The sequence below is a fragment of the Dipodomys merriami genome, unplaced genomic scaffold (assembly GCF_024711535.1).
Source record: "Dipodomys merriami isolate MVZ:Mamm:240054 unplaced genomic scaffold, mDipMer1.0.p SCAF_7, whole genome shotgun sequence".
NCBI lineage: Eukaryota > Metazoa > Chordata > Mammalia > Rodentia > Heteromyidae > Dipodomys > Dipodomys merriami.
In genome coordinates, this window is record NW_027206290.1 from 56,059,939 (window position 1) to 56,084,611 (window position 24,673).

At 44.1% G+C, this 24,673-nt stretch overlaps 1 protein-coding gene across 2 annotated transcripts in view; it reads left to right on the forward strand.

Annotated features, from left to right (window-relative positions):
- Bfsp1 (beaded filament structural protein 1) overlaps positions 1-24,673 on the forward strand; it is a 58,423-nt gene that overhangs the window by 30,957 nt on the left and 2,793 nt on the right. For both annotated transcript variants that reach the window (XM_070007654.1, XM_070007653.1), the window contains exons 3-6: positions 9,746-9,841; positions 12,308-12,400; positions 14,916-15,023; positions 22,495-22,715. In XM_070007654.1, coding sequence (XP_069863755.1) covers positions 9,746-9,841; positions 12,308-12,400; positions 14,916-15,023; positions 22,495-22,715 — 518 coding nt within the window. The remainder of the gene's footprint in view (positions 1-9,745; positions 9,842-12,307; positions 12,401-14,915; positions 15,024-22,494; positions 22,716-24,673) is intronic.

The following is a 24,673-nucleotide window of genomic DNA, read 5'->3' on the forward strand; positions in this document are numbered from 1 at the left end:
GCTCTCCTACTCAGACATACTGATCCCACATAGCAACTTGAGGAATGAACTTGCTTTGAATAATGGTTATTGGGAAAAGATAATACCCCTGCTTTGTGCAGGAAAAGATTCACAAGGACTAAGGAAGAAACTTCCATTTCTCTTGAAGCTCCCTTTTCTTGGAGCATAAAGAGTAGCCTCATAGTGATGCCAAAGATCCTGGCAAACTCTTCATGAGCTGTTCCTCACAAGAGTTTTCCTCTTTTAACCTTCCATCATTAACTGACTAGTTGGAATTTTTCTACTGTAGCCAGGAGAATGAAAAAATCCTAGACAGCAAGGGTTGGGCAAAGATAGGGATGGCAAATAACGTTAATCATCATTATCCTTTTCCAAGCATTTCAGAGCTCAACTACAGATGCAAGGACCTGTGGTGACCATTAGCTGAAGGGCTGCTTACTTAGGTCACGTGGGCTGCCAGCTCCTGTCCCATTCCATGCCCATCACTACAATGTAATTGCTGATAAGACATGAAGTTCTTCCTTTCTGGGCCCAGATAGGCCTTAGAATTCTTTGCATATAACGTCAGGCATCTACTCCAGATAGTCAAGGGTAGCTAATGGATACTATTTCCTAGTCTTCTCCAACCTCTGTTTCTCCTGCCAGTGAGAACTCAACAAGAATCTTGAAAAGCCAAGATTCTCAATTTGTCAGTGTTATTTGCTTGTGGTGTCTATTCTATCTATGAACATTTACTCCAGTGGGTTGTCTAAGCCAGGACACTTATGTGAAAGAGTAGCCATCAAAAATTACACAGGTCATAAAATATCTCTGGAAGGAAATATTATGCCAAAGGTGGTATCTGTGGAGAACTGAAATGAATAACTATAGGGAAATAGATGGGAAGGAGATTTTTCTTATTAGCATACATTAGTATGAGGAGAGGAGCTCATTGTGATATTCCCACACATGTAAAGGATGTATGGGAAGGACATATTACTATGTTCTTTTATGCCTTTTGGATTATGTAAATATGTTTCCTGATCAAAAAATTAAATGTGAGGGAAAAACTGGGAGAAGACGAAAGAAGATGTGACACTGTTCAAAAAGAAATGTACTCATTACTTGACTTATGTAACATAAGCCCTCTGTACATCACCTTTACAAAAATAACAAAAAATTAAGTTAAATGCAAAATAAAGTAATAGAAAAGCAAAACAACTATGATGCAGTGCAATTATTAAAATCCAGGTCTGTCTTATGCAACATGGCTTGACCTACAAGCACCCTAGGTAGTAATACAAAGATGGTGGCGAGAATGGCCTTCAGAAAATCCTTGAGGACAGGTTTCAGGCAGCCTGCGAAGTGATGAGTCTGTGCCTGTTGTGAGTCAGAGCTGGGGGTTTCTTCTTGTTAACATCCAATTCTGGCAACACTGGTAGCTTATCTTGTTCTTGTTTCTGATGACAATCTCAGGCTGCCAGCTGAACCATCATCTTGTCCACAGACTACGGCTTTCAAGGACTTAGATACCTGATACCCTTCACTTAGATATCCAAGTCAGCTCTCCAAAGCCCCCATCTCCTAACATCACCATATGCAGGCCTTTCCCTGGACTTACTTCTAAGGTTGTCACTCATGCAGCCCCCTCCTCCAGGCTGGCACTAGACACTAGGGCATGCCCTCTTACACATGCTTCAAAGATGAGTGCAGAAGAATGGACTGTCTTTTTACCCTTGGTGGAAAGTGACAGTGGATTCAAAAACCTTCTGTCACTTTTCTCTTATTGCAAAAGCAATGCCTACTCTCATTAGAAAAAATAAGATGGTAGAGATAATGTGAACAAATGATCTGTTCCTGTATATTGTAACCGAGTGTGGATCTTAGGATGCATTAGCCCCATAAGAATAGGGTCATATTTTGGGAAAATATGCTACCATGAACACAGGTGAGGTCTCACACAAGGAATTGACCTGACTCTTTTCTGGGCTGAGGATAGATCTTCCTGCCCACTAGTGAGTGGGTCCAAAAGAGGAATATAGCCTCATCTTACCCTACTGCAGAGAACTCATTAGGGTAAGGGAGAACTGCTTCATGTCTCTGAGCTTCCTTTTTCTCATCTGAAATGGGGACAATGATAGTTTCTTCTACCATCAGAATGTAAGAATGTCCACATGTCTAGTGAAAATGAAGCAACATATACATATACATATATATTATATCACATGGTACTGCATCATCTTTGGTCATAATTATTTGCTGTGACAAGATGCTAGCTCAGCCAGGTATTGGGGGCTTATGCCTGTATTCCTAGCTACTCAGGAGACTAAGATCTGAGGATTGTGTTTCAAAGGCAGCTTGGGCAGGAAAGTCCTTAAGACTCTTACCTCTAATTAACCACCAGAAAACTGGAAGTGGAGCTGTGTCCCAAAGTGGCAGAGTGCTAGCCTTGAGCAAAAAGAGCTCAGGGACAGCACCCAGGCCCTGAGTTCAAGCCCCATGATCACACACACACACACACACACACACACACACACACACACACACACACACAGATGCTGGCTCAGTTTTCTTTTAAGTGTGGAGTGTCTAAGTCCCTGGTGGAATGAGAGGTGATTTTATTTTATTTGTCTATCCTGAGGGTTGCACCTAAGGTCTTGTGCATGCCCCTCAAGTACTGTACTAGTTAAGCCACTTCTCCAGCAGGAGGTACTCGTGTTCATAGTGGATAGAGGAATCATTTCTTCATGGTTGTGAATTGTTGTATTTATCTTTTGTGACAGGAAAAGTTCTTTTTCAAATAAATCCAGGTAAAAATGAATCAGTCTAAAGAAAAAGACAAAGTAACTAATAGTCCAGGTGGTCCTTGGATGTGGTGGAGGTCATGAACACAGCATGCAAATGTGGGAATTGAAGTGGTCCTTGTGCTAGCTTGCAGGGGTATCAGAACAGCTTTGGTTATTGGTGGTTCCCCAAACAACCCAGTTCAACCTCTTCTTTTTGCCAGTGAAGAAATTCACCCTTGAGGGTAAATGACTTCAGAGCTCCACAGCCCATTCCTGGAAGGACTCTTATTATTTATGGCTCATTCTCCACCTTCTAAGAAAGTCAAGGAATCTGTTTCTTAGAAGGTAGACACAAAGTCAGGGTCCTGTAGGTTAAAGTTGGTCCTTTAGGCTGTGATGTGGGAGTCCTGTTTTTATTTCCTGATACATCCTAGCTGTTACCCAGGCATGCTGGACACATAGATGGCTTCTGGCTTCTGCTTCTTGGAATTTTCATGACTTCTCAGATGGACAGAGTTAGATGCTAACAGACAGGGAGCAAACCTCAGCCACTGAGGGTGAGGAGAGGGCAGATGAGTTCCCCAGCTCCCTCTATCCCCTAGTATGACAATCCAGCATGGCCCTCGATAGGGTCCTTAGTGGGACTTGACTGTGTCTTTCACAGCGATAACTTATCAACTCACCCTGATTTGCTTTCATCTTTTTAATGACTGCTTCTACCCTCCCAACCTGTACTTCCTGGTATCACCTCTCTAATAAGACACATACTCAGACTTTGCCTTGGGGTCTGCTTGGAAAGCTCAAATCAAGATAGCCTCTCAAAAAGTTGGCTAGCTGAGCACTGGGCATTCTTCTTCTCTGTCTTTGGAGGCCATCAGATGAGAAGAGCAGAATTCTCATCTTCTCAGATGAGTGATTTTGGCTAAATCATTGGATAACTGCATACATAAAATCAACAGGATTTTGGCTCTCCATTTACTCTCAGTGCCCATTTCCTGTAGAGCCATTGGTACAAGGGATTCTTCCTTTGGTGTGAAACTCTGAGAAATCCTTGACCTAGTCTTTGGATCCTCTTTGGAAAATGCCACAGTGCATGTAAGATCATTGGATGCTATTTCTCTCACAACCTACCAAGCTTCCAGGCTGCCAGGTAATTAATTATCCCAATCAGAGTTTTTGCATTGCATTTCTAACAGCCAGATAAGCAAATACAAGCCACTCTTTGCTATGCACTTGAAGGGAAATAAATCCTTCAATATAACTACTTACATAGTTTAGTTAAAGTTAGTCACATTTCCAGCCACTTGATGGCACAAAGAAATTAAGATGACTTAAAAGTCAATATTTAAAAATATTCAGGTTTGTCCAACCTCTAGATCTCATTGTCACTAAATGTATATATGGGAGGTTATTGGTCCTCATAATGCCTAAGTTTGCTTATCTTAAGGAAAATGAAGAAAGTAGATTTTGTAGTTTTCCTCTTTTGCTTTTCTTTTTTCACAGCCCCCAGAATGTTAAGGCAATGTAGGTTCTAGTCAAATGATCTCACTTAAAAATAACTAAAAATATGTAACGGCTGACATATTAAGTATTTTCCACGCAATCCGTATGTCTCTAGATTTGTCTGTGGAAAAGCCCAAGAGGTAAGGGAGTTTGGGCATGGAAGGATGGGACATGAGGCTTCCCCTTTTCTGGGATACCAGTGCCCACATGTTCAAGGGCTCCTCTTAGGTTGGAAAGGAGCTTCCTGAAGAGTAGAGGAATCTGGGAGGGAAAGTTTAAGAGTTGGGGTGCAGAGATCTGAAGGAAAAATGGGTAAAGAAAGAGTGGGGAGAATAAAGGGGAGAGAGCAAAGTTGAGGAAAATGGGGAGGGGAGAGCGTTCCCTCTGTCTACTCCTCCAGGCTGGCCCTAGGGTCTAGGTCAGCAACCTTAAAAGTATTCAAAAAAATAAATCCTACCTAACCATTAATTTTAATGAATGGAGTCCCCATTCTTTTTTTTCAATTGGGCTTTTAGTGAACCCTTTAGAATATCCTTGAGAACGTTGTCAAGGTTGATTTTCAAGGGTACATCAAATTCTGATTATGTCCCTGATCCTTTCTTAGCAATGACTGGGATATAACTCAGTGGTAGAGTGCTCGTCTAGCATGCTTGAGGCCCTGGGTCCAATTTCCAGTACCATAAAAATACATTTTTTTTTGAGCTGGGCACTAGTGGCTCATGCCTGTAATCTTAGCTACTCAGGAGGCTGAGATCTGAGGATTGCAGTTCAAAGCTAGCCCAGGTAGGAAAGTCCATGAGACTCTTATCTCCAATAACCACCAGAAAACTGAAAGTGGTGCTGTGGCTCAAGTGGTAGAGCACTTGCCTTAAGCTGAAGAGGTCAGGAACAGCGCCCAGGCCCAGAGTTCAAGCCCCATGACGATGACAACCACCACCACCACCACCACCACCACCACCACCACCACCATATATATATATGTTAGGTTGGTCATAGGGCTTGAACTCAGGGCCTGGGCACTATTCCTGAGCCTCTTTGTGCTCAAGGATAGCACTCTATCACTCTGAGCCACAGCATCACTTCTAGTTTTCTAGTGGTTAATTGGAGATAAGAGTCTCTCAGACTTTCCTGCCTGGGCTGGCTTTGAACCTCAGATCTCAGCCTCCTGAGTAGCTAGGATTATAGGTGTGAGCCACCAGCATCTGGCTAGGAGATCTTAAAAAATGTTGTAAGCATTCTAGACCAGCGATCCTGTAATTTTAATGTGACTCAGTGGTCTCCTGGAAGAAGTGTTAAAACCTAGATTCCTGTGGTCTGGCTCCAGAAATTCTGAGCCAGTAGGTCTAAGATACACTGGAATAGTTACATTTCTTCCCAGTGCCCAGGTGGTATGGTGCAGGTACCATACCATACTTTGGGAACCATTGTTTGCATCTAGAATATGCATAATACTAGGACTGGATTGTTTTTCCAAAATTGGAATGTTGACCTAGATTTTTCAATTCAGAAAAATCTAGATGCTTCTGCCAGTGAAACATTTGAAAGCTCAGCTGACAGCATCCTATGCATAATAAAATCACAGTGTCTACACATTTCTGAGTTCTGGTATAAACAAAAGAAAACACATTCAAAACAAATTTTCTTCCACAGATCAGCAACTGCACATTCCTACAGCATCAGCTCACCTGGGCTTTTTAAAATTTTTGGCAGTCAATCAGGGGATTACCTTCAAAACCAGATAATATGCTTGCTGAAGCTTCTGGTTAGTTCCTATTTTAATGTCAACATTGGTTGTCCTTTTATTATCACTACCAATAATTTGTTTTGCTTTGCTTTTGCTGATATCAGAGTTTGAACTCTGGGCTTTGTGCTTGCTAGGCTGCTCTACTACTGCTCTACTGGTGCTCTACTACTTGAGCTATGTCTTCAACCCTACTTTTTGCGGTTTATTTTGGAAATGGAGTCTAGTGGATTCTTCTGCTGGGGCTGGCTTCAAACTACCATATTCTGGATCTCAGCCTCCTGAATAGCTAAGGCTACAGTTGTGAGTCACAAGTGCCTGCCTCATAAATGATTTTAAAATCCTAATTGATGGCCTGTTTATCATTGAGAGGTAGCGAGTAGGGATACCCTACTCCACCCATACATAACTCTTTTTGCCAGGCTTGGGGCTTGAACTTAAGGCCTGGGCACTGACCCTGAGCCATTTTGTGCTCAAGGCTAGAGCTCTACCACTTGAGCCACAGTGCTACTTCTGCCTTTTTCTGGGTACTTTGTTGGAGATAAGAGTCTTATGGACTTTTCTGCCTGCGTTGGCTTCAACCATGATCCTCAGATCTCAGCCTTCTGAATAGCTAGGATTAATGACATGAGCCACTGGTGTGTGGCCCAACTCTTAACCAGTGCAGAGAGGTCTAAGATAAGCTCCAGTCCCATTACCTTCCATTAATTTCACTGACCAGCTGGGTGACTCATTGAACAGTCAAGTTCATGCATTCCTTTGGTAAAGTAAACTTTAGGTTTTGACTGCACTTGGCAGAGCCCTGGGGTCACTTAAAGGGCCTCTATGGGAACAAGGCTGTTGGACAGATGGGTTGCCTGTGACCCATTTTGCTCTGTGTGAAGAGGATATCTGGCTGAGGGTATCTACTACTGATGGCCCAGTGGTAGAGCATATCCTTAGCATATACAAGTCCTTTGCTTCAGTCTGGAGCAGCTCCCTGCCACTCACTGGGATAGCAACAAAGCATCCTTGATTTTGTTGTTGTTGTTGTTGATTATGGGGCTTGAATTTGGGACCTGTACACTGCCCCTGAGCTCTTTTGCTCAAGGCTAACCCTTTAACACTTTGATCCACAGTTCCACTTCTGGTTTTCTGGTGGTAAATTGGAGATAAGAGTCTCACAGACTTTCCTGTCCAGGCTGTCCTTGAACTGTTATTCTCAGATCTCAGCCTTCGAGGTCGCTAGGATTATAGATGTGAGCCACCACCAGCACCCAGGGTGGTGTGTGTGTGTGTGTGTGTGTGTGTGTGTGTGTGTGTGTGTGTGTGTGTGTGTGTGTGTGTGTGTGTGTGTGTGTGTGTGTGTGGTCCTAGAAATTGAACTATCCCTGAAGTCTTCAGGGCACTATTTCTGAACTTTTTTGCTCTACCACTTGAGCCACAGCTCTACTTCTGACTTTTTGGTAGTTAATTGGAGATAGTCTCCTGACCTTTCTTGCCCAGGCTGGCTTTGAACTGAGATCCTCAGACCTCAGCCTCCTGAATAGCTAGGGTTATGGGTGTGAGCCGCCAGTGCCTGGCTACATCCCTATATATTGGCTTCTGTGGGAGGAATGGATCATACTGGTGGATTATAAAAAGATTTGAGGACCATTGACTCCCAGAGTTCCTTCTATTTCTAAATATTTGATCTCTAGGTTACAACAGAAGGAGTTCTTGAAACCTATTTCTAGTTCTTCGGCTTTAGCAATTGTGGATTCACTTTGGGCAAAAAAGTGAGATGCTTGAGAAGTCTCCACCCTACCTCCTCTTCAGCAGGCTTAAGAAGGGGCAAAGGAAAAATATCCCAAGAAATTGGCTCAGGACTTCTTTTTTCCCAATGTTCTGTCACTTTTGCCTCATATTTGTCATATCTCTGTGACAGTTTGACCCCAGCCCCAGGGTGTCGAATTACCTCAAAGCCAACCACTGCTCCCAGAGTGAGGGATCTATCCAAAGCCATTATTCTGACACAAGTCTCCAAAATCTGTAAGCCTTATCTGTCAGCTCATTGAAGCGCTAGCTTTAGTATCACAGGTGAAGACAGCCCTCGGAGAATATAAAGGTGAGGACAAAACTTGCATGGAAAGCCCTTTCCTGGCTGTCCGCATGGGAAAACCAGAAATCTTCCTACATCAGTGGTCATTTCCAAGAAGAGTTAAGAAATAGGGTACTTTTCCAGAAACTACAGTCTAAAGGCCTTGCCTAAACCCAAACTCTCCCAAAGGTGGGGAGCATCCCCAAATACCTTGCGCAGCTTGATTGTCTTAATTCTGTTCAGCCATGTATTTCTTAAATATGTTAGCCAAAACATCTATCCACCTTTATTAATAAAAGCCTGTTATTAATATTCATCATACTTAGAAATAAGTATGTCATTAAAAAGCCAGTAAGAACCCACTTAGCAAGATCTCAGGTACTGACAGGCATGTATTGGCAGAGGTGTGGGGCGTCCTGATACTCTTCAGTTATGTTCACCTGGGATGTCACACTGGACACACTGAAGTATCTGAGCCAATTTTTGATAACACAGCATGAACTCTTCCCTTATGCCTACTTGTTTTGTCCAAACAAGGTCAGATTCACCGTTGAGGTGAATCTAAGTTAGAAGAAAGTTTGGTGAGCAAATTCAACCTTCTGTGACATGTCATTTCTAAGTTATAGGAATAAATGCTATTTGTGACAGCAATCATTCTAAAAAACCCATATTTTGTGTCAAAGTTACATCTCACAGGGGATATTAACCATCCTTGGGAGAAAACTATTAATTTACAGGTTTCAATATTAAAGGAAGCCATTCCTCTGTTTTGGTTTTAGAAATTCAAGGCACTCCTGACAAGATATAGAGCAAATACAGATGACATTTAGATTTTAGGGTACGTGGTATATATAGAGTATATATAATATATGCTAATGAGAGAGAGGCGGGGGAGGGTTTTATTATGTAGCCAAGACTGGGCTATGTTGTCTAGGCTGGTCTCAAACTCATGATTCTCCTGTTTCAGTCTCTTAAGTCTCAAGATTATAAGCAAGTGTCACCATGCTTGGCTTCTCATAACCTTCCAGATCAAGGCTTCTCAACTTAGACAATTTAGGATAGAATATTCTTTGTGTTCATGTTGGACTGGCATGCTGTCCTGTGTATTGTATGTTAAGCAACTTCCCTTGCCTCTGTCTACCAGATTCTTGGACAAACATTCCAGCTTTCTAGCAATGACAATCAACAATGTCTCCAGATATTGGCACAGATTCCCTTCAGTACAAAGTCACCCTCTGATGAAAATTATCCTTGCTGGTCCTGGGGCTTGAACTCAGGGCTTGAGCATTGTCCCTAACCTTCTTCTGCTCAAGACTAGTGCTCTACCACCTCAACTTCTACTACATCTGGTTTTTTTGGAATAGTTTATTAGAGATGAGAGTCTCATAGACTTTCCTGCCTGGGCTGGCCTCGAACCATAATTCTCAGATCACAGCCTCCTGAGTAGTTAGGATTACAGGCATGAGCCACTGGCACCTGGCCTAATAAAAACTATTCCCAACCAGATCTAATGACAACCTAATGCTTTGCTAGAATGCAGAATCTCAGATAACTTCCTAGAGCTACTGAACAAAAATCTGTGTTTAAGTATGCCCAAGTGATCTGTGTAAGCAGACATCTGGCTGACTTCATACCAAGTCTCCTCTGAGATGCAAGAGTGGGACTTTCTCGTTTCAGGAAGCTGATGAAGCCCTACTGCACAACCTGCGCCTTCAGCTCGAAGCCCAGTTTCTGCAAGATGATATTAGCGCAGCCAAGGACAGATACAAAAAGGTAACCCTGGCCTTTCTGATGTCCTTTCATCCAAAAACACTCAGTTTGGGATATTCATGGCTGAACACAGGCTACAGAAGTGGCTAGCCTTTGGGTATACATTTCCCTCTAGACCAAAAATGGGCAGCTAAGTCTTTGAGCACATCCTTTGAGGAGCACACTTATTTATTTATTTATTTATTTTGGTCCGGTCGTGGGGCTTGAACTCTGGGCCTGGGTGCTGTCCCTCAGCTCTTCAGCTCAGGGCTAGTGCTCTACCACCTGAGCCACAGCGCCACTTCCGGCTTTTTTTCTTTTTGCTTATGTGGTGCTGAGGAATCGAACCCAGGGCCTCAGGCATGCAAGGCAAGCACTCTACCACTGAGCCACTTTCCCAGCTCTGAGGAGCACATTTATGTTTATGTAGGAGCTCCTTCTCCTATGACATGTCCTGAGTTTTATTCACCGTCACCGGCTTCTCACAGGCCTGACTTGGGGTGAGGGTAGAGTGCTTGGTGTACTAGAAAAACCAAACTCTAGAATTATGTATCCATCCATTAGTGGCTGGACCACTCTGGTTTGCTTCTTTACCTTGAAATTGCAAATGCCAGTTATCTTTTTCAGCTGTGTAGGTTAGTGAATGGAGGAGACCTGAGGTGGCCTGACCCTGATCTCTCCCTCTGGTCTTTTCTCTCTTGTGAGTTCTGGAGTCCCATATGCTCATTCATAGCTTGGGAACTTTCTCCTAGCAGTCAAAGGCTGCTCTCTGGTCTATAAGAAAATATTGGCGAACCTAACCAGGGGCTGATGAGAGGTAGTGTACCAATATTCTGGCTCCCTCTTGCCTGTGTGAGGCTTCTGGGTTCCCAAAGATTCTCATGAGCCTGGAGCTCACGGCCTGGAGAGTGGCTGATGGATAGCACACCCCTTTGGGCTGCCTGCCCTTCCCTGTGCCTGCTGGACTGGACTCCACAGATTCACAGTTCCCAGTTTTATCTCTTACATCAACTATTCCCACCTAGCTCCTCTTGAGGGTCTGATGCTAGGACAACCTAAACTAAAACAATGTGGCAGGGTAGGTCCAACCTGGAACCTGGGGAGGCCTCAGTAAACCTGTTCTAGTTCTACCTGTGCATAAGTGTTTGCACAGGGTCAATCCAGGCTCTGCAATGGATGCTTCTCCCATTGGCATCTTTCAACATGCCCTGATCTGGTTCCACCTTTGCACCTTCCTTCTTGCTTCTGTTTACTTCTAGAAGCCTGGGAACAATGCAGTGTGTGTGTGAGGGGAGATGGGGTGGGGGGTGGAGTGGGTAGGATAATTCCAAAGTAGCTCAAAGTAATCTTGAGGCCATTTAGAATCATGAGGAAGGTAGCGGTCCTGGGAAACTTTCACGATGCTCAGATAAGTCCTTATGTTCAGAGGCCAAGATAGTGACCCTTAGGTTATTGCTGTTTGTGTGGAGAGCTCTGAGGATAAAGGGAGGAAGGGAAACTGTTTAGTAGAGGGAGGGAGCCAAGCATGGGAAAGGGGAGAGTCTCAGCTGAAGCCTCGCCTCGGCCTTCCAAGGAGCTGGGGAGAGTGTGAATCACACCACAGGGTTGTCTCCCACTTGGAGACAAGAGAGGTGGTGTTTTGTACTTCTCTGTTGGTAAGCCATTGGCCTGGGTTGGGATAGGGTGAAGCCCTTCTAGCTTCCTGGATGGAATGACCATGAACTGGCCAGGGAAATTCTCTGGTGAGGGCGGTTATTACTGCGGCCAGTGCTTGGGTGGGTAAAGGGTTAGCACGCTTTTTTCTTTTTTTTTTTCTGGTCCTGGAGCTTGAACTCAGGGCCTGTCACTGTCATGAGCTTTTTTGTGCTCAACACTAGCACTCTATCACTTGAGCCATAGCGCCACTTCTGGCTTTTTCTAAGTAGCTTATTGGAGATAAAAGTCTCACAGACTTTTCTGCCTGCACTGGTTTTTAGCCCTGATCCTCAGAAATCAGCCTCCTGAGTAGTTAGGATTACAGGCGTGAGCCATTAGGATTTTTTTTTTTTTTTGCAGCTAGTTACCCCTGTTTTTCAGAAGGTCTTACATTCTAGGAGATTTCAGAGTTTTGCTTGGGAAGACATATATTCAGTAAGTCATTTGTTCAGTAAGCTCTCCTCCTCTCTGCCTTTGAACTGCCGTCCTATGCTGGTGCCAGGAAGAGTCCTTTGAGCCCTCCAGGAGGATTTCATTTTGGTTTTCTCCCACACCTCTGCCAAGTTCCAATGTGACTGATGGGGAAGGATAAAAGAATCCAGGCTTCGGTTTACGCACCTGCCCTGGTGTTCTTGTGAAGACTAAAGGGAATGGCAGTGCTGCCAGTCCTCCTCCTCTTTTCACTCCCTATTCGATCATGACTCTAGGAGAATGTGCAAATGGGTCCATTCATGGATTCTTGTAGGATAAGGGAAAAACTCAGCTTACAATGAAATTGTTTTCCCTCCTCCACAGAACCTTCTGGAAATTCAGACCTATGTCAGCATCCTGCAGCAGATCACCCAGACTGCTTCTCCAGCATCCACCATTACGGCTGGGATGAAGGAGGTGAGCACAGGAGCCCCAGCTGCAGGGAAAGCATGCCTGTCCTGGTGGAATCACATCTGCAGCATTTCTTCATTTTTTATTTTATTTTATTTTTTAAGATCCTGGGGCTTGAACTCTGTCCCTGAACTCTTTTGCTCAAGGCTAGCACTCTACCACTTTGAGCCACAGCACCATTTCCAGTTTTCTGGTGGTTACTTGGAGATAAGAGCTTTACAGGCTTTCCTGCTTGGGCTGGTTTTGAACCATGATCCTTAGATCTTAACCTCCTAGGATTATAGGCTTGAGCCATCAGTGCCGGCCCCTTTTCAACTTTTTTTTAATGGGCTTGGTTGACCTTGGTAGTGGTGGAGGGACAAGCAGTGGGCTTGACTGTGAGGGGAGCCACAGCCACTTCTGTGAAGTTCATTCCTCTGTTCCTTGTTCACATGTTCTTTGTTCATGCTAATATTTAAACAACAGGAGACCTAAACTGTGTCTCTGACGATTGTCTTAAGATTTTTTTCTTTCTTCATAGGAAATTTCATACTTCACAGGAAATAGACAAACTGTTTTTCCAAAATTGGTGTACTGTTTTAGCTTTCTGTTGTGAATAACAACAATACCACAAAAAGAACAGATCACAAAGAAAATAAGATTATGTTGACTCATAGTTCTGGATTCCAAGGGCAAGAGGTTGCAACTGATGGTGGCAAGTCCCAAGATAGAATAGGATATCACAGAGAGCTGGAGAGACAGGGACTGTGTGTGTGTGTGTGTGTGTGTGTGTGTGTGTGTGTGTGTGTGTGTGTGTGTGTTAGAGAGAGAGAGAGAGAGAGAGAGAGAGAGAGAGAGAGAGAGAGAGAGAGAGAGAGAGAGAGAGAGAGAGAGAGAGAGAGAGAGAATAATGTGTTTGATTTTTCTTATAGTCATCAGGATTTAATCATGGAGCTCAACCCTAGTAACTGTCTCTAATCTTTATACCTCTCAATGTCCTTACCTCTAACACCATGGTTCAATTAAGCTTTTTTTTTTTTGGGTCAGTCACACAGTTTGAACTCTGGGCCTGGGTGCTATCCTTGAGCTCTTCAGCTCAAGGCTAGTGCTCTACTACTTTGAGCCACAGTGCCAGTGGTTTTCTGGTGGTGAATTTGAGATAAGAGTCTCATGGACTTTCTTGCCCAGCTGGCTTTGAACCATGATCCTCAGATGTTAGCCTCCTGAGTAGCTAGGATTATAGGCTGGTACCCAGCATCACTTCCCTTTTTCTGTGACTAGCTGCATGCATTCGCATGCATTCTTGTCTACATCATTGAGGCAGGGAGATGGGGAATTAGACACGAAGAAACAAGCCAAAGACAGACAGAGAAGCAGATTGAACAGAGAGAAAGAAAAAAAGAGAGGTCAGAGTCCCATTATCACCTTCAAGAGCACACCTATGACCTAACTTCCAATGTGCTAGCTTCCTCCCACTAGGCTCCACCCCCGGAAGGTTCCACCACCTCCCAGTGGCCCCACATGCTGTCAACCAAGTGTTTAACCCATGGGACTTTGGGGGGACACTCCAGAAGGCCTCTTTGTGAGGCATTTGTGAGCAGGAGGCAGACTTCACAGGTGGGACTGAACACGAGGGCACTGGGCATAGACTGGGCAAAGATATAGCATGTCTTTGATGCTGTGTTGCTTGTGATGGGAGGCAGCGCTTTTGAGCAGCCAGGCACTTGTGAATCAATATGAGTATTTTTGCATAGACAGTAGAGAGGTGAATAAGGAGAGGGAGCTGTGTGGCAGAGTGTGGGCTGGTTGCAGGAGGATTTCCTTCTGGACGATTCCATAAAACATCCATAGGATGGTATATGGAGGCCTCCCCTGGGCCCCATTTCTCTTTTACCTTTTGAGATCCAGTGGCTCCTGCTTCATATTGCCACAAGCTGATGGCACAGAGTGTCTGCATTCCAGGTCTTTCTTTTCACAGAAGGGGAAATGAGGTCTTGAAAGTCAAATGCCTATTAACCAGTTGATGACACAAATAGGTCTACATTCAGGCCTCCTAATAGTCTTTTGTGCTTTTAGAAGACAAAACCAAAGATACAAACAGTGGCTGTTACGGGCCTGTCGGAGCTTGCACAGGCTGGGAGAATGGGATTCCATAGACTGGTCGTTATTTCTCACAGTTCTGGAAGCTAGGAGTTCAATGTCAAGGGGCCAGCAAGGTCAGGATCTGCTGAGGGCTCTCTTCCAGGCTGGCAAAGGTCACCTTCTTGCTGTGTGCTGATATGGTGGAGAGATTGAGTCAGTACTCAGTCTTCCTCTTCTCACAGGGCACTGATTCCTATCATGGGCCCCCACCTGCGTGACCCTAATCGCATCTCAAAGATTCCACCTCTTTATACCACCACCTTGGAGATGAAGGTTTTCAGACATGAATTTGGGGGTGTCCCACACACATTCAGCCCATCACATCCCACACTGTGCTTTTCTCCTTTTCCTTTTGTCTTTCCTTCTGTGTGTGAGTCTGAGTCTGGTTTTCTTCACGCAGGAGAAGCTCCTGACAGAACGGGAAGTGGCTGCCCTACAGAGTCAGCTGGAGGAGAGCCAGGAGGTGTTACATCACCTGCAGGTGCAGAGAGCTGAGCTACAGGCCCAGGTAACCACCACACCCCTGGGTCTGCAATGTGCCAGTGACCATTCCCACCACATCTATGTCCTATGCATGCACAGGGATCCAGCTCTGTGAATTGCCACAACCAAGCATACCTGTGTGCCTGGCACGGCCATAGTGCTGTGAGCAGGTGACCATGTGCCTTGTTTTGACTTGGACTGAGGCTTCCTGGGTTCAGAACTCCCAGCATCCAGCCTGGAAGAGGCCTGTTATGGGGGTCATGTGATACTGGTCTCCCAGCCATTCCCCTCATGGTCCTTTTGGGTTATGCTCTTCTCCCACCAAGGGTGAACTATCTCAGCTTCATCTTGGATTTATTTACTTAGATCAAACTTGCTAAGAATAAGTAGACACATATTGGATTTTTCTGTTTTTGGTGCCACTCCTGGGGCTTGAACTCTGGGCTTGGGCATTAGCCTTGAGCTTTTGTGCTCAAGGTTGGTATGCCACCACTTGAGCTCCATTTCTGGCTTTTTTTGGTAGCTAATGGGAGGTGAGAGTCTCATGGGCTTTTCTGCTTGGGCTGGCTTTGAACCCCAATCCTTAAATCTCAGCCTCTTGAATAGCTAGGATTACAGGTGTAGCCACTGGATTCTGGCTTTTTATCCTACACTTTCTCAAATCTGTGCTTCCTGCTTTTCCTCTCTCATGATGAAATTTGTGCTTTGACATTTGATTATCAACCTGGAAAGAGTGATTGTCGCAGTATTTGTCTCTAGTGGGACATTTGTTAGAGTAAACGTCATGTTTCTATCCTGCCTCTTCCCACTCCCCTTTCAATTGGAGCTCCATTTGAAAGCTCAGTCTGTTTTGATGGCTGCTCTGTATCCAAGGCTAAAAGGCTTCTTGCTCATCCCTTAAATTCTTTAATTTTGTCTTTATCACCATCCCCCTGACCACGTGATGAGATGTGTTGCTCAGATACTGCCCCTTCCTGTAAGGTTGTGGAATCACATTTCCCAAGTCAGGCCGGTACATGTAAAGGATAAGGAGGAAAAGCAACAACAACGACAACAACAACACTGTGAAAGTCTGATTCTAGTGAGCCTGGAACATCTGGTTGTCGTATGTTCATCTAAAGCCTTGGCTACACATGATGCATTTTATAGACATTCAGTGCCCTCCACATCAGGATCTCATTTGGGGGCTTTAGAGTCCTACCCCCTCGTGCGGCTCTCAGAGTTCCAAAGCCACTCAGGGACCATGACTGTCATGTGAGCTGAGGATCATGGTGGGAGAGGGACACCCTTAGAACTCATCCTTCTCTGGAGACAAGCCATGGCTTCAGGAGCACATCCCCATCTTGGTGACTGTGGTCTCATCTAAGGACCTGAACAGACAGAAGGAAGGAGAGAAAGAAATACAGAGGAGAGAAAGAGAAAGGGAGAGAGAAAAAGGGAGAGCCTAGGGAGAGAGGGTATATGTGTGTGTGTATATCTATATCTATATCTATCTATCTATATGTATATAGATACACACACATATATGGGATGTGTGTTTATGTGTGGCATGTGTGTGTGGTGTGTATGCATGTGCTGTGTGTATATGCATGTGGTATGAATATGTAGGTGGGCTGTATCTGTGAGGTATTATGTGGTTCATATATTTAGGCCTGTGTGCATGTCTATGTTCTGTGTATTGTTGAACAAGTAGGCTCAGAGCCAGCCATGATTCTAGACACCAGTTTTTAACTCATTAACTCATTGGATATAAAATGAAATTCATAGAATTGGCTTGTATAAGAAAAAGTAGTGCCAAGAGCTGGTGGCTCACACCTGTAATCCTAGCCACCTCGGAGGCAGAGATCTAGAGAATCATGCTTTGAAGCCAGCCTAGGCAGAAGCATCGATGAGATCCCATCTCCAAAATAACCAGCAAAAAGCAGGGCTGGGGGTGTGATTCAAGTGATAAGAACATCCACTGAGCAAGCAAAGGATGTGCAAATGTGAGATCTTGAGTTGACATCCTGGTAAGGGCAAAAAAAATTAGTAGAAACCAACAGCCCTAAACTATACAATATAACAATGTGAAATAACAGAATGCATAGCAAGTGAAAAGGTAGGGTTTGTTTTGTTAAACTTTTATTTTAAAGGTATAGATATTCAAATAAGTATATATTCATGTATCTAATAATTGTTCAGAGGCATGCACATTTCTATGACACTTGTGGCTTTTCGTAGGAAATATGTCATTTCCTGTGGCTGTGGCAACAAATTGAAAACCATTGCTCTAGATTCTAAGGATGACAAAAACCCCTTTGTCTTTCTGTACCTGTATGCATTTGGTGAATAGGAAAAAAAAGGACTAGTGTGGTTTCTGAGAATGGGAAATAAACTGTCTGTCACCACCTGTTTCTACCCCCAGTTGCTGCAGAGATTGGTTGATTCTGATGTCTCTGAAGCAGGAGTTCCACCTTTCCGTCCGTGCTGCCTCTCCCTCATTCCCCATAGCCTCTGGTAGTCTGGTAATGCTTGTGGATTTCTTTTCAGAAAAATGTGGTTAAAGGCACAAAATATTAATCTTTTGGCAATTGAACTCAACCTCATGCTTGCTAGGTAAGCACTCCACCATTTGAACTATCCACCCATCATGCCATCCTGCATACCTGAGATGATCGGTGTGTGATCGATTGAGATGGTTTTTTTAAGCTTTTTGTTTCTCGACCATCCTGGAACCTTGATTCTTCTAACCTCAGACTCCTGAGTAGCTAGTATTGCAGGCATGAACCACCACACCCAGTTAAGACAGTTATGAAAAGCAAACCAATGATACTGAAACCATTATCAAAACATTATCAAATCATTTCACATATAAAGTTATACAGACAATACTGGACTTATAATGGGGTCACATCTGGACATACCCACTGTAGCTGAAGTACAGCTCACATTGTATATCCTAACTCAGCAGCACAGCAGGTTGTAGAATGCTGTTCCTTTCCCCTCATGGTCTCCAGGCTGACTCAGAGCTCCTCTTGGAAAAAAGCAAAATGCAAAATGAGAACCATGGTTTCTACAGAGCACACCTTGCTTTCACACCATAGTAAACTGGAAAAATCCTGAGCTGATCTGTTGAAAGGCTGGGATGCTGTGGATATGTTTAGATAGTGAGCCTTCAAATATCCATGGGCTATGATTTTCAGAACCACATAGATACTAAACCATGGGTGTTCCCATCCCTTCTGCAGCACGCAGAGCATTTGTGCACAACCTGCATGAAACCTATGTGATCCTCTCACAAGCTGTCCATCATTCTCTAAGTATATGGAAGTGCATGCCTAAGTCATCTAGGTGTATATAAATGCCAAGTAACTACTTGTTATCTTGTGTTGTTCAGGGAAAGAAGCCTGTGTGTGTGCAGTGCAGATGCTATTAAGAAATGTTCCAGCTGGTTGAGGCTTTGGATCTGGATTCAATAACAAAACGCAGTGGTGGTTCTAATGAACACAGTTTGCCTTCACCAATTACCTAGGGACTTACAATGACATGGCACCCATTTATTCTCTTGTTGCCCTGTAAGGCAGGCATCTGTGCAGGTTCAGTTGGTTTCTCTGCTCTGGGTCTCCTGAGGCTGAAATAAAAGTATGGGTTAGGGGGCTGGGAAGGTGGCTCAGTGGTAGAGCACTTGCCTTGCATGCATGAGGCCCTGGGTTCGATTCCTCAGCACCACGTAGGGAGAAAAAGCTGGAAGTGGCACTGTGGCACAAGTGGTAGAGTGCTAGCCTTGAGCTGAAGAGCTGAGGGACAGTGTCCAGAGTTCTGGCCCCATGACTGGCAAAAAATAAAATAAAATAAAAAATAACAAAAAAGTATGGGTTGGCCTGGGCCAGTGTCTGGAGGATTTTGGGAGAGAATTTGCACCCAGTTTCATTCAAATTGTTGCTGACAGAATTCCACTCAGTATGCACCTAGGATGCTGCCTCTTTGTTGGCTCTTGGCCAGGAGTGCTCACAGAGGCCACTAGATCCTTTAGCTCAAGGTTTCTGTGCCTTTGAAGTCAGTGGCAGGAAGGCTGGGAACTTGTTAGGAGTGCAAATATGTAGTCTGGGGTGTTATGCTTGTCTTGCATGTGTGAGGCCCTGGGTTTAATCCCTAGAACAGTTAAAAAATAAAGCAAATTCACTGGCACATCCCAGACCAACTGAGTCATTAACTCTAGCAGGGCAGTCCCTGTTATCATAAGCCCCCAAACTTCTTATTCCACGGGCTCAAGGTTAGCTCAGTCTAGTTTAGGCTAGAAGGATCAGAGCCTGAGATAGAACTGGGGACTTTTTCTTCAAGTAAGCTAAACATAGAACCATGAGACCCCTGGAGATGGCGTTTCTTACAGGCTGAAGAGAAAGGACAGGAAATGCATTGAATGTCTGTGACAGGAAAGTTAAAAAAACGCTCAACTGCCAACTTGGAACCTCACAGGCTTCCTTTCTCATTACAGACCCTTTGCGCCATCTAGTGGTGAGTTTGATAAGCCAGCCCGTAGTCAGTGAAGGATACTAATTTACTTTCTTTTCAAAAAAGATCTCAGATCTCGTATCCTAAGGCATCTGGAGAACTCAGAGGACCCACACAGGAGCTCACTGCTCCAGAGGGGGCTCACAGTCAGACTCCTGCCTGCACTGCTGGCCTCACTGTTCACAGCTCAGTGGAGTGACACAGATAAGCCAGCTGGTCTCAGCATGATCACAGCAGTTATCTTCATAGAATATCAAGTTCAAGTTGCCACAAGGCCCACATCCTCTTCCTGCCTCTCTTTCCAGGGTCATCTTCGCTTCTCCTCTTAAGGTGACCTTGGCTATCCTCTACTCTTCTCCTGACCACTTCTGTGGTTTCTGGCACCTGACCTTTGATATACTATTTCTCTTCTTCCTGGAAACCTCTTTCTTTTCTCAGGACCAAGGAGTGGCCCTACATCTTCCTTGTCATATATGTGACTTGTTCCAGGCGTGTGTGTGTGTGTGTGTGTGTGTGTGTGTGTGTGACAGGACCATCTCCTGCCCTGGACTGTGAGCACTGGGTCTCATTCTCCAATAGCCAGGCTAGTGAACCTGTGTCCCATGCAGTGCCAAGGTGGTTCTGGCCAGGGCAGCTCACCCAAGTTTGAGCTTATGCGAATGGGGCTCTTCATTGTTTTGAATATTCTTCATTCTGATGAATAGTTTAAATAACTGTTATAAGACTGCTCAGTGGTAGAGCGCTTGCCTTGCCTGCCCGAGGCCCTGGGTTCGATTCCTCAGCACCACATAAGCAAAAAGAAAAAAGCCAGAAGTGGCGCTGTGGCTCAAGTGGTAGAGCGCTAGCCTTGAGCTGAAGAGCTGAGGGACAGCACCCAGGCCCAGAGTTCAGGCCCCATGACTGGACCCCCCAAAAAATCATTTTTGGGGAACAAAAACCTGATCAAACTGGCCTAAACAGAAAGGATGCTTTTTTAAAATTTGAAATCATGTGAAAAGTTGCAGAAATAGCATTAAGGTTTACCATATATTCTTTGACCGGCCTCTCCAAGTGTTCATAACTTATAAGCAAAGGATAATAATGCAAGCCAGGAGATTAACAGTGATACTGCATTATAAATGGACTGTGTTAGAATGTCATCAATATTCAGTGCTATATTCTGGCCCCAGGTCCTGTCCCTAGTCCCCTTCAGTCTGGGAAGAAAGTCTGTTTGTCTTCCCAATTTTGATGATTTGAAGAGCCCAGGCCAGCTCTTTTGTGGAACAGCCCTCCATCTGGGTTAGCCTGCTGTGTTCTAAGGATTAACTGAGGTTGGTATTTTTGGCAAGAATTCCTGGGAAGTGACCTGGTGACCTTTGTATGTCAATACATCTCCTCCCTATCGATGACATTAATTTTGATTGCTTTTGTAAAGTGGTGTCTTGTCAGGTTTTCCACTGGGCGGGCACCCCCCTCCCAGCCCCTTCCCCTGAGGAGTGGATGTAAAAGGCAGTGACTGATATTTGAGAGCTGGTGTGTAACACTAACCAGGAGCCAGGAACAAGGATCCGAGACAGCTGCTCATCCATCTCCCTCGCCTCCTCTTCTTTCTTCTACCACAGGATCCCTCCTCTCTGTGTGTCTCTTCCCTTACAAGGAGTGGCTTCTCCGCTTCTCCATGCGCATAATGAAAGATCACTAGTGCAGAGTGGCAGCCTCAGCTCTCCATCGATGTGTTCCACCAGCTCACTGCTACCCCCGAGATCCCTTTCCAAAGTCCCACCTGAGTGGTCGAGTCCACCCCTCATTCCAAGCTCTGGACAGATGAGAAGGCCACATTGCTGGCAGGATCCTCTTATGGAGGAATAGACTGAATGACACAGGATGGACAGACATCTTCCCCAAATGTTTAATATATGTGCCTTTCTTCCTCCCTATCTCCTTCCAGATGTAAAAGGCATTTTCCTGTATATGTTATCACTTTTCTATCCTGAGGCCAGATTTGCCAGTGTAAGGGAAAAATCCTGTGACCATAGGACATCACAGGATGTCTTCCATGGATGCTGAGGTCAGGGTGCAGGAAGTAGTTTGTAATGCATATACATGAAGTCAGATGCAGACATTGGTGTAGCCGCAGCATCCCACTGGCCTGGGAGCTGGTTACAAATACAGGTCTGCTGCTCTCGCCCACACCTACCCCACAGAAAGCTGAATCTTATCATCCCTGGGTGGTTCTAATGCCCAGAGGAATTTGAGAAGAGCTGCTTGATATAGAAGTAATGTTTTTTTTTTTTTTTGGCCGGTCATGGGGCCTGAACTCTGGCCTGGGCTCTGTCCCTCAGCTCTTCAGCTCTTGAGCCAGAGCACCACTTCTGGCTTTTTCTGCTTATGTGTTGCTGAGGAATCGAGCCCAGGGCCTCCTGCATGTGAGGAAAGCAAATCTACCACTGAGCCTCCTTCCCAGCCCAGAAGTAGTGTTTTTGTGTGTTCCATTCTGCCAAGAATTTCTGTCAAATTCTTATTTGAGAGTAAAATGATAAAATAGTGTCTGTATATATTATTTTACATATACAATATACTATATTACATATATTTTACATTATATGACATATAATATACGATTATATACACATATGTATAAATATTATTTATATTACATCTATTATGTACTATACTATATTACATACAATATACAATACAGTATACATTATATGGCATATAATATATACTATTATAGACACACACGTATATATTTTGTAATACTGGAGTTTTGAATACGGACCCCAACTCTTGCTAGGCAGGCACTCTACCACTTGAGCCATGCTAGCAGCCCCTGAGAATATAGTCATAATTGCAGATGTTAAACATGCATGAAGGTACAGTGTGAGTCATTGCTGATATGTAATCACGAGAGAAACAAGCAAAGCCAGTAGAATTTCCGACCTAGAGATCTGGTTCTCCTGACCAAACCTATCTCTTAGGGATAGAGAGGTATGGATTTCCTGACAGCAGATCTTTGCCCACAGACAATGACCCTGGAACAAGCTATCAAAAGTGCCCACGAAAGTTACGATGACGAGATACAGCTTTACAATGAGCAGATCGAGGGCCTGAGGAAGGAGATGGAGGAGGCTGAGCGGACGCTGGAGAAGTCTTCCTATGACTGCCGGCAGCTGGCTGTGGCCCAGCAGACTCTGAGAAACGAGCTGGATCGCTATCATCGGATCCTGGAGATCGAAGGCAACAGGTGTGTTCCTGCATCTGCGCACCTGCCCGCTCATCCTGACCACTTACACATTCCACAAAGCCTTGTTGATTGCCTCTGGTGTATGTATCAGGTATAGTGGTAGGCTGTGGGACTGTTGCAGGAAAGGAAACAGGTTTTCCCCCTCATTGTCAGGGAGCTTGAAAGCTAGTGGGAGAGAAAGACAACTTGGCTAACGTCTTGCTGTGGAGGAAAGTTTGTCAGAGAGGAGAGAAGTGAGTATGGATGTACTGGAACTTCTAAATAGAGTGATCAGAAGTGGCCTGGGTGAGGAGGTGGCTTTGTGTCCCTGGAATCTGGGGATATAAACCGTCCCGCAGGAGGGATGAGGAGGAGGTGGAATGAGCTACCCAGCACCCTGGCACTTGCTGAGTATTGCTTAGGGTCATGGATGCAACCATCAAAAGATGATTGGGTGCCCCAATGCAGCCATCTTTTGGGTCAACATGGTATCTGCTGTCTTCATGAGAGAACCCCATTTACTTTAGGACTGCTGGGAAATTTGTGCTCTCACTCTCTTTCTCCATCTATGCCTATGTTGATATTTGTATTTAGAGATAATGTTCAGAAAACAGATTAGGTATGGAGTTGTGATTCTTTTAACTTGATTTTCCTGATTTTCTGGGTTTAGAGAGAGTTAAAAGAGAGTCCTCCCTCCCCCTACCTCACAAGGGTGTTTCTGCCCTGTGCGCTGAGCATGTTGGTTGCCAGTGCTCAAGCGCTTAGCAGGAAATGCAATGTTTCCTCTTTCTCCTGGCAGTCATAGTCACTGCGTCTTGGATAATTTGGTGTTATCGTTATGTCATGGGGAATATTTTATATGATTATTTTATGTGATGCCCTGGGCACAGGGCACCACAAGAAGTTAACTAATCCTTTGAGTACCAGCTTACAACTTGTAATTTTTTTTCCCTTTTGTGTTGTTATTGGGACTTAAACTCATGGCCTCATGATCTCACTTAGCTTTTTTGTTCAAGGCTAGCACGATATCACTCGAACCACCTCTCCATTTGTTTTTTGGTTTTTTTTTTTGCTGGTTAATGGGAGATAAAGACCTCAGATTTGTCTGCTTAGGCTGCCTTCAAACTTGGAATCTCAGATCTCAGTCTCCTGAGTAGCTAGAATTACAGGTATGAACCATTGGTGCTCAGCTTTATAATTTCTAATTTTGGTAGGGTTTCAAATGGATAAATGTGAGATTAGAACAAAGACCTCCTGAGAATACTTTTTACCAAAATTCACCAGCTGTTTACATTTGTCTCAATTGCTTTAAACATTTTTCTCTTTATTTATATATAATATGTTATTGCTATTACTATTTATTATTATTGTGCTAGTACTGGGGCTTGAACTCAAGATCAGGTCACTGTCTCTTAGCTTTTCCACTCAAGCCTGGTGCTATACCATTTGAACCATAGGTTTACTGCTAGCTTTTTGGTGCTTAATTGTAGAGAAGAGTTATGGACTTTCCCACCTGGACTGGTTTCAAACTGTGATCTTCAGTTCTGAGCCTCCTGAGTAGGTAGGATTACAGGCATGATCCTCCAGCATTGGGCAGATATAAATTATTATTTTAGAAAATAAGTTGGGGATATATTTTAATCTGATTGGCCCTTCTAATTAAAATGCTTTACAATATAAACACCCTCATCCAATAGAGAGATGGCTTGGTAGCTTCTAACTAATCACAGCACAGTGTTTCTTTTTTTTTTTTATAGATTTAAATTTTTATTTCATCTTTATTTTTAATAACATTTTTATGGAGATGCAATTTGTGAACAAATAAATGCTCTCATTTTTATTGTACAATAAGAAGTGTTTTCACCAATGTTTATACACATGGAACTCAAATACAGAATATTTGCATTACTACAAAAAGCATGCCCATTTAGAAAGTTTTTAATAATTATTTCTTCAAGTACTTTCTGTCTCTTGTTTTC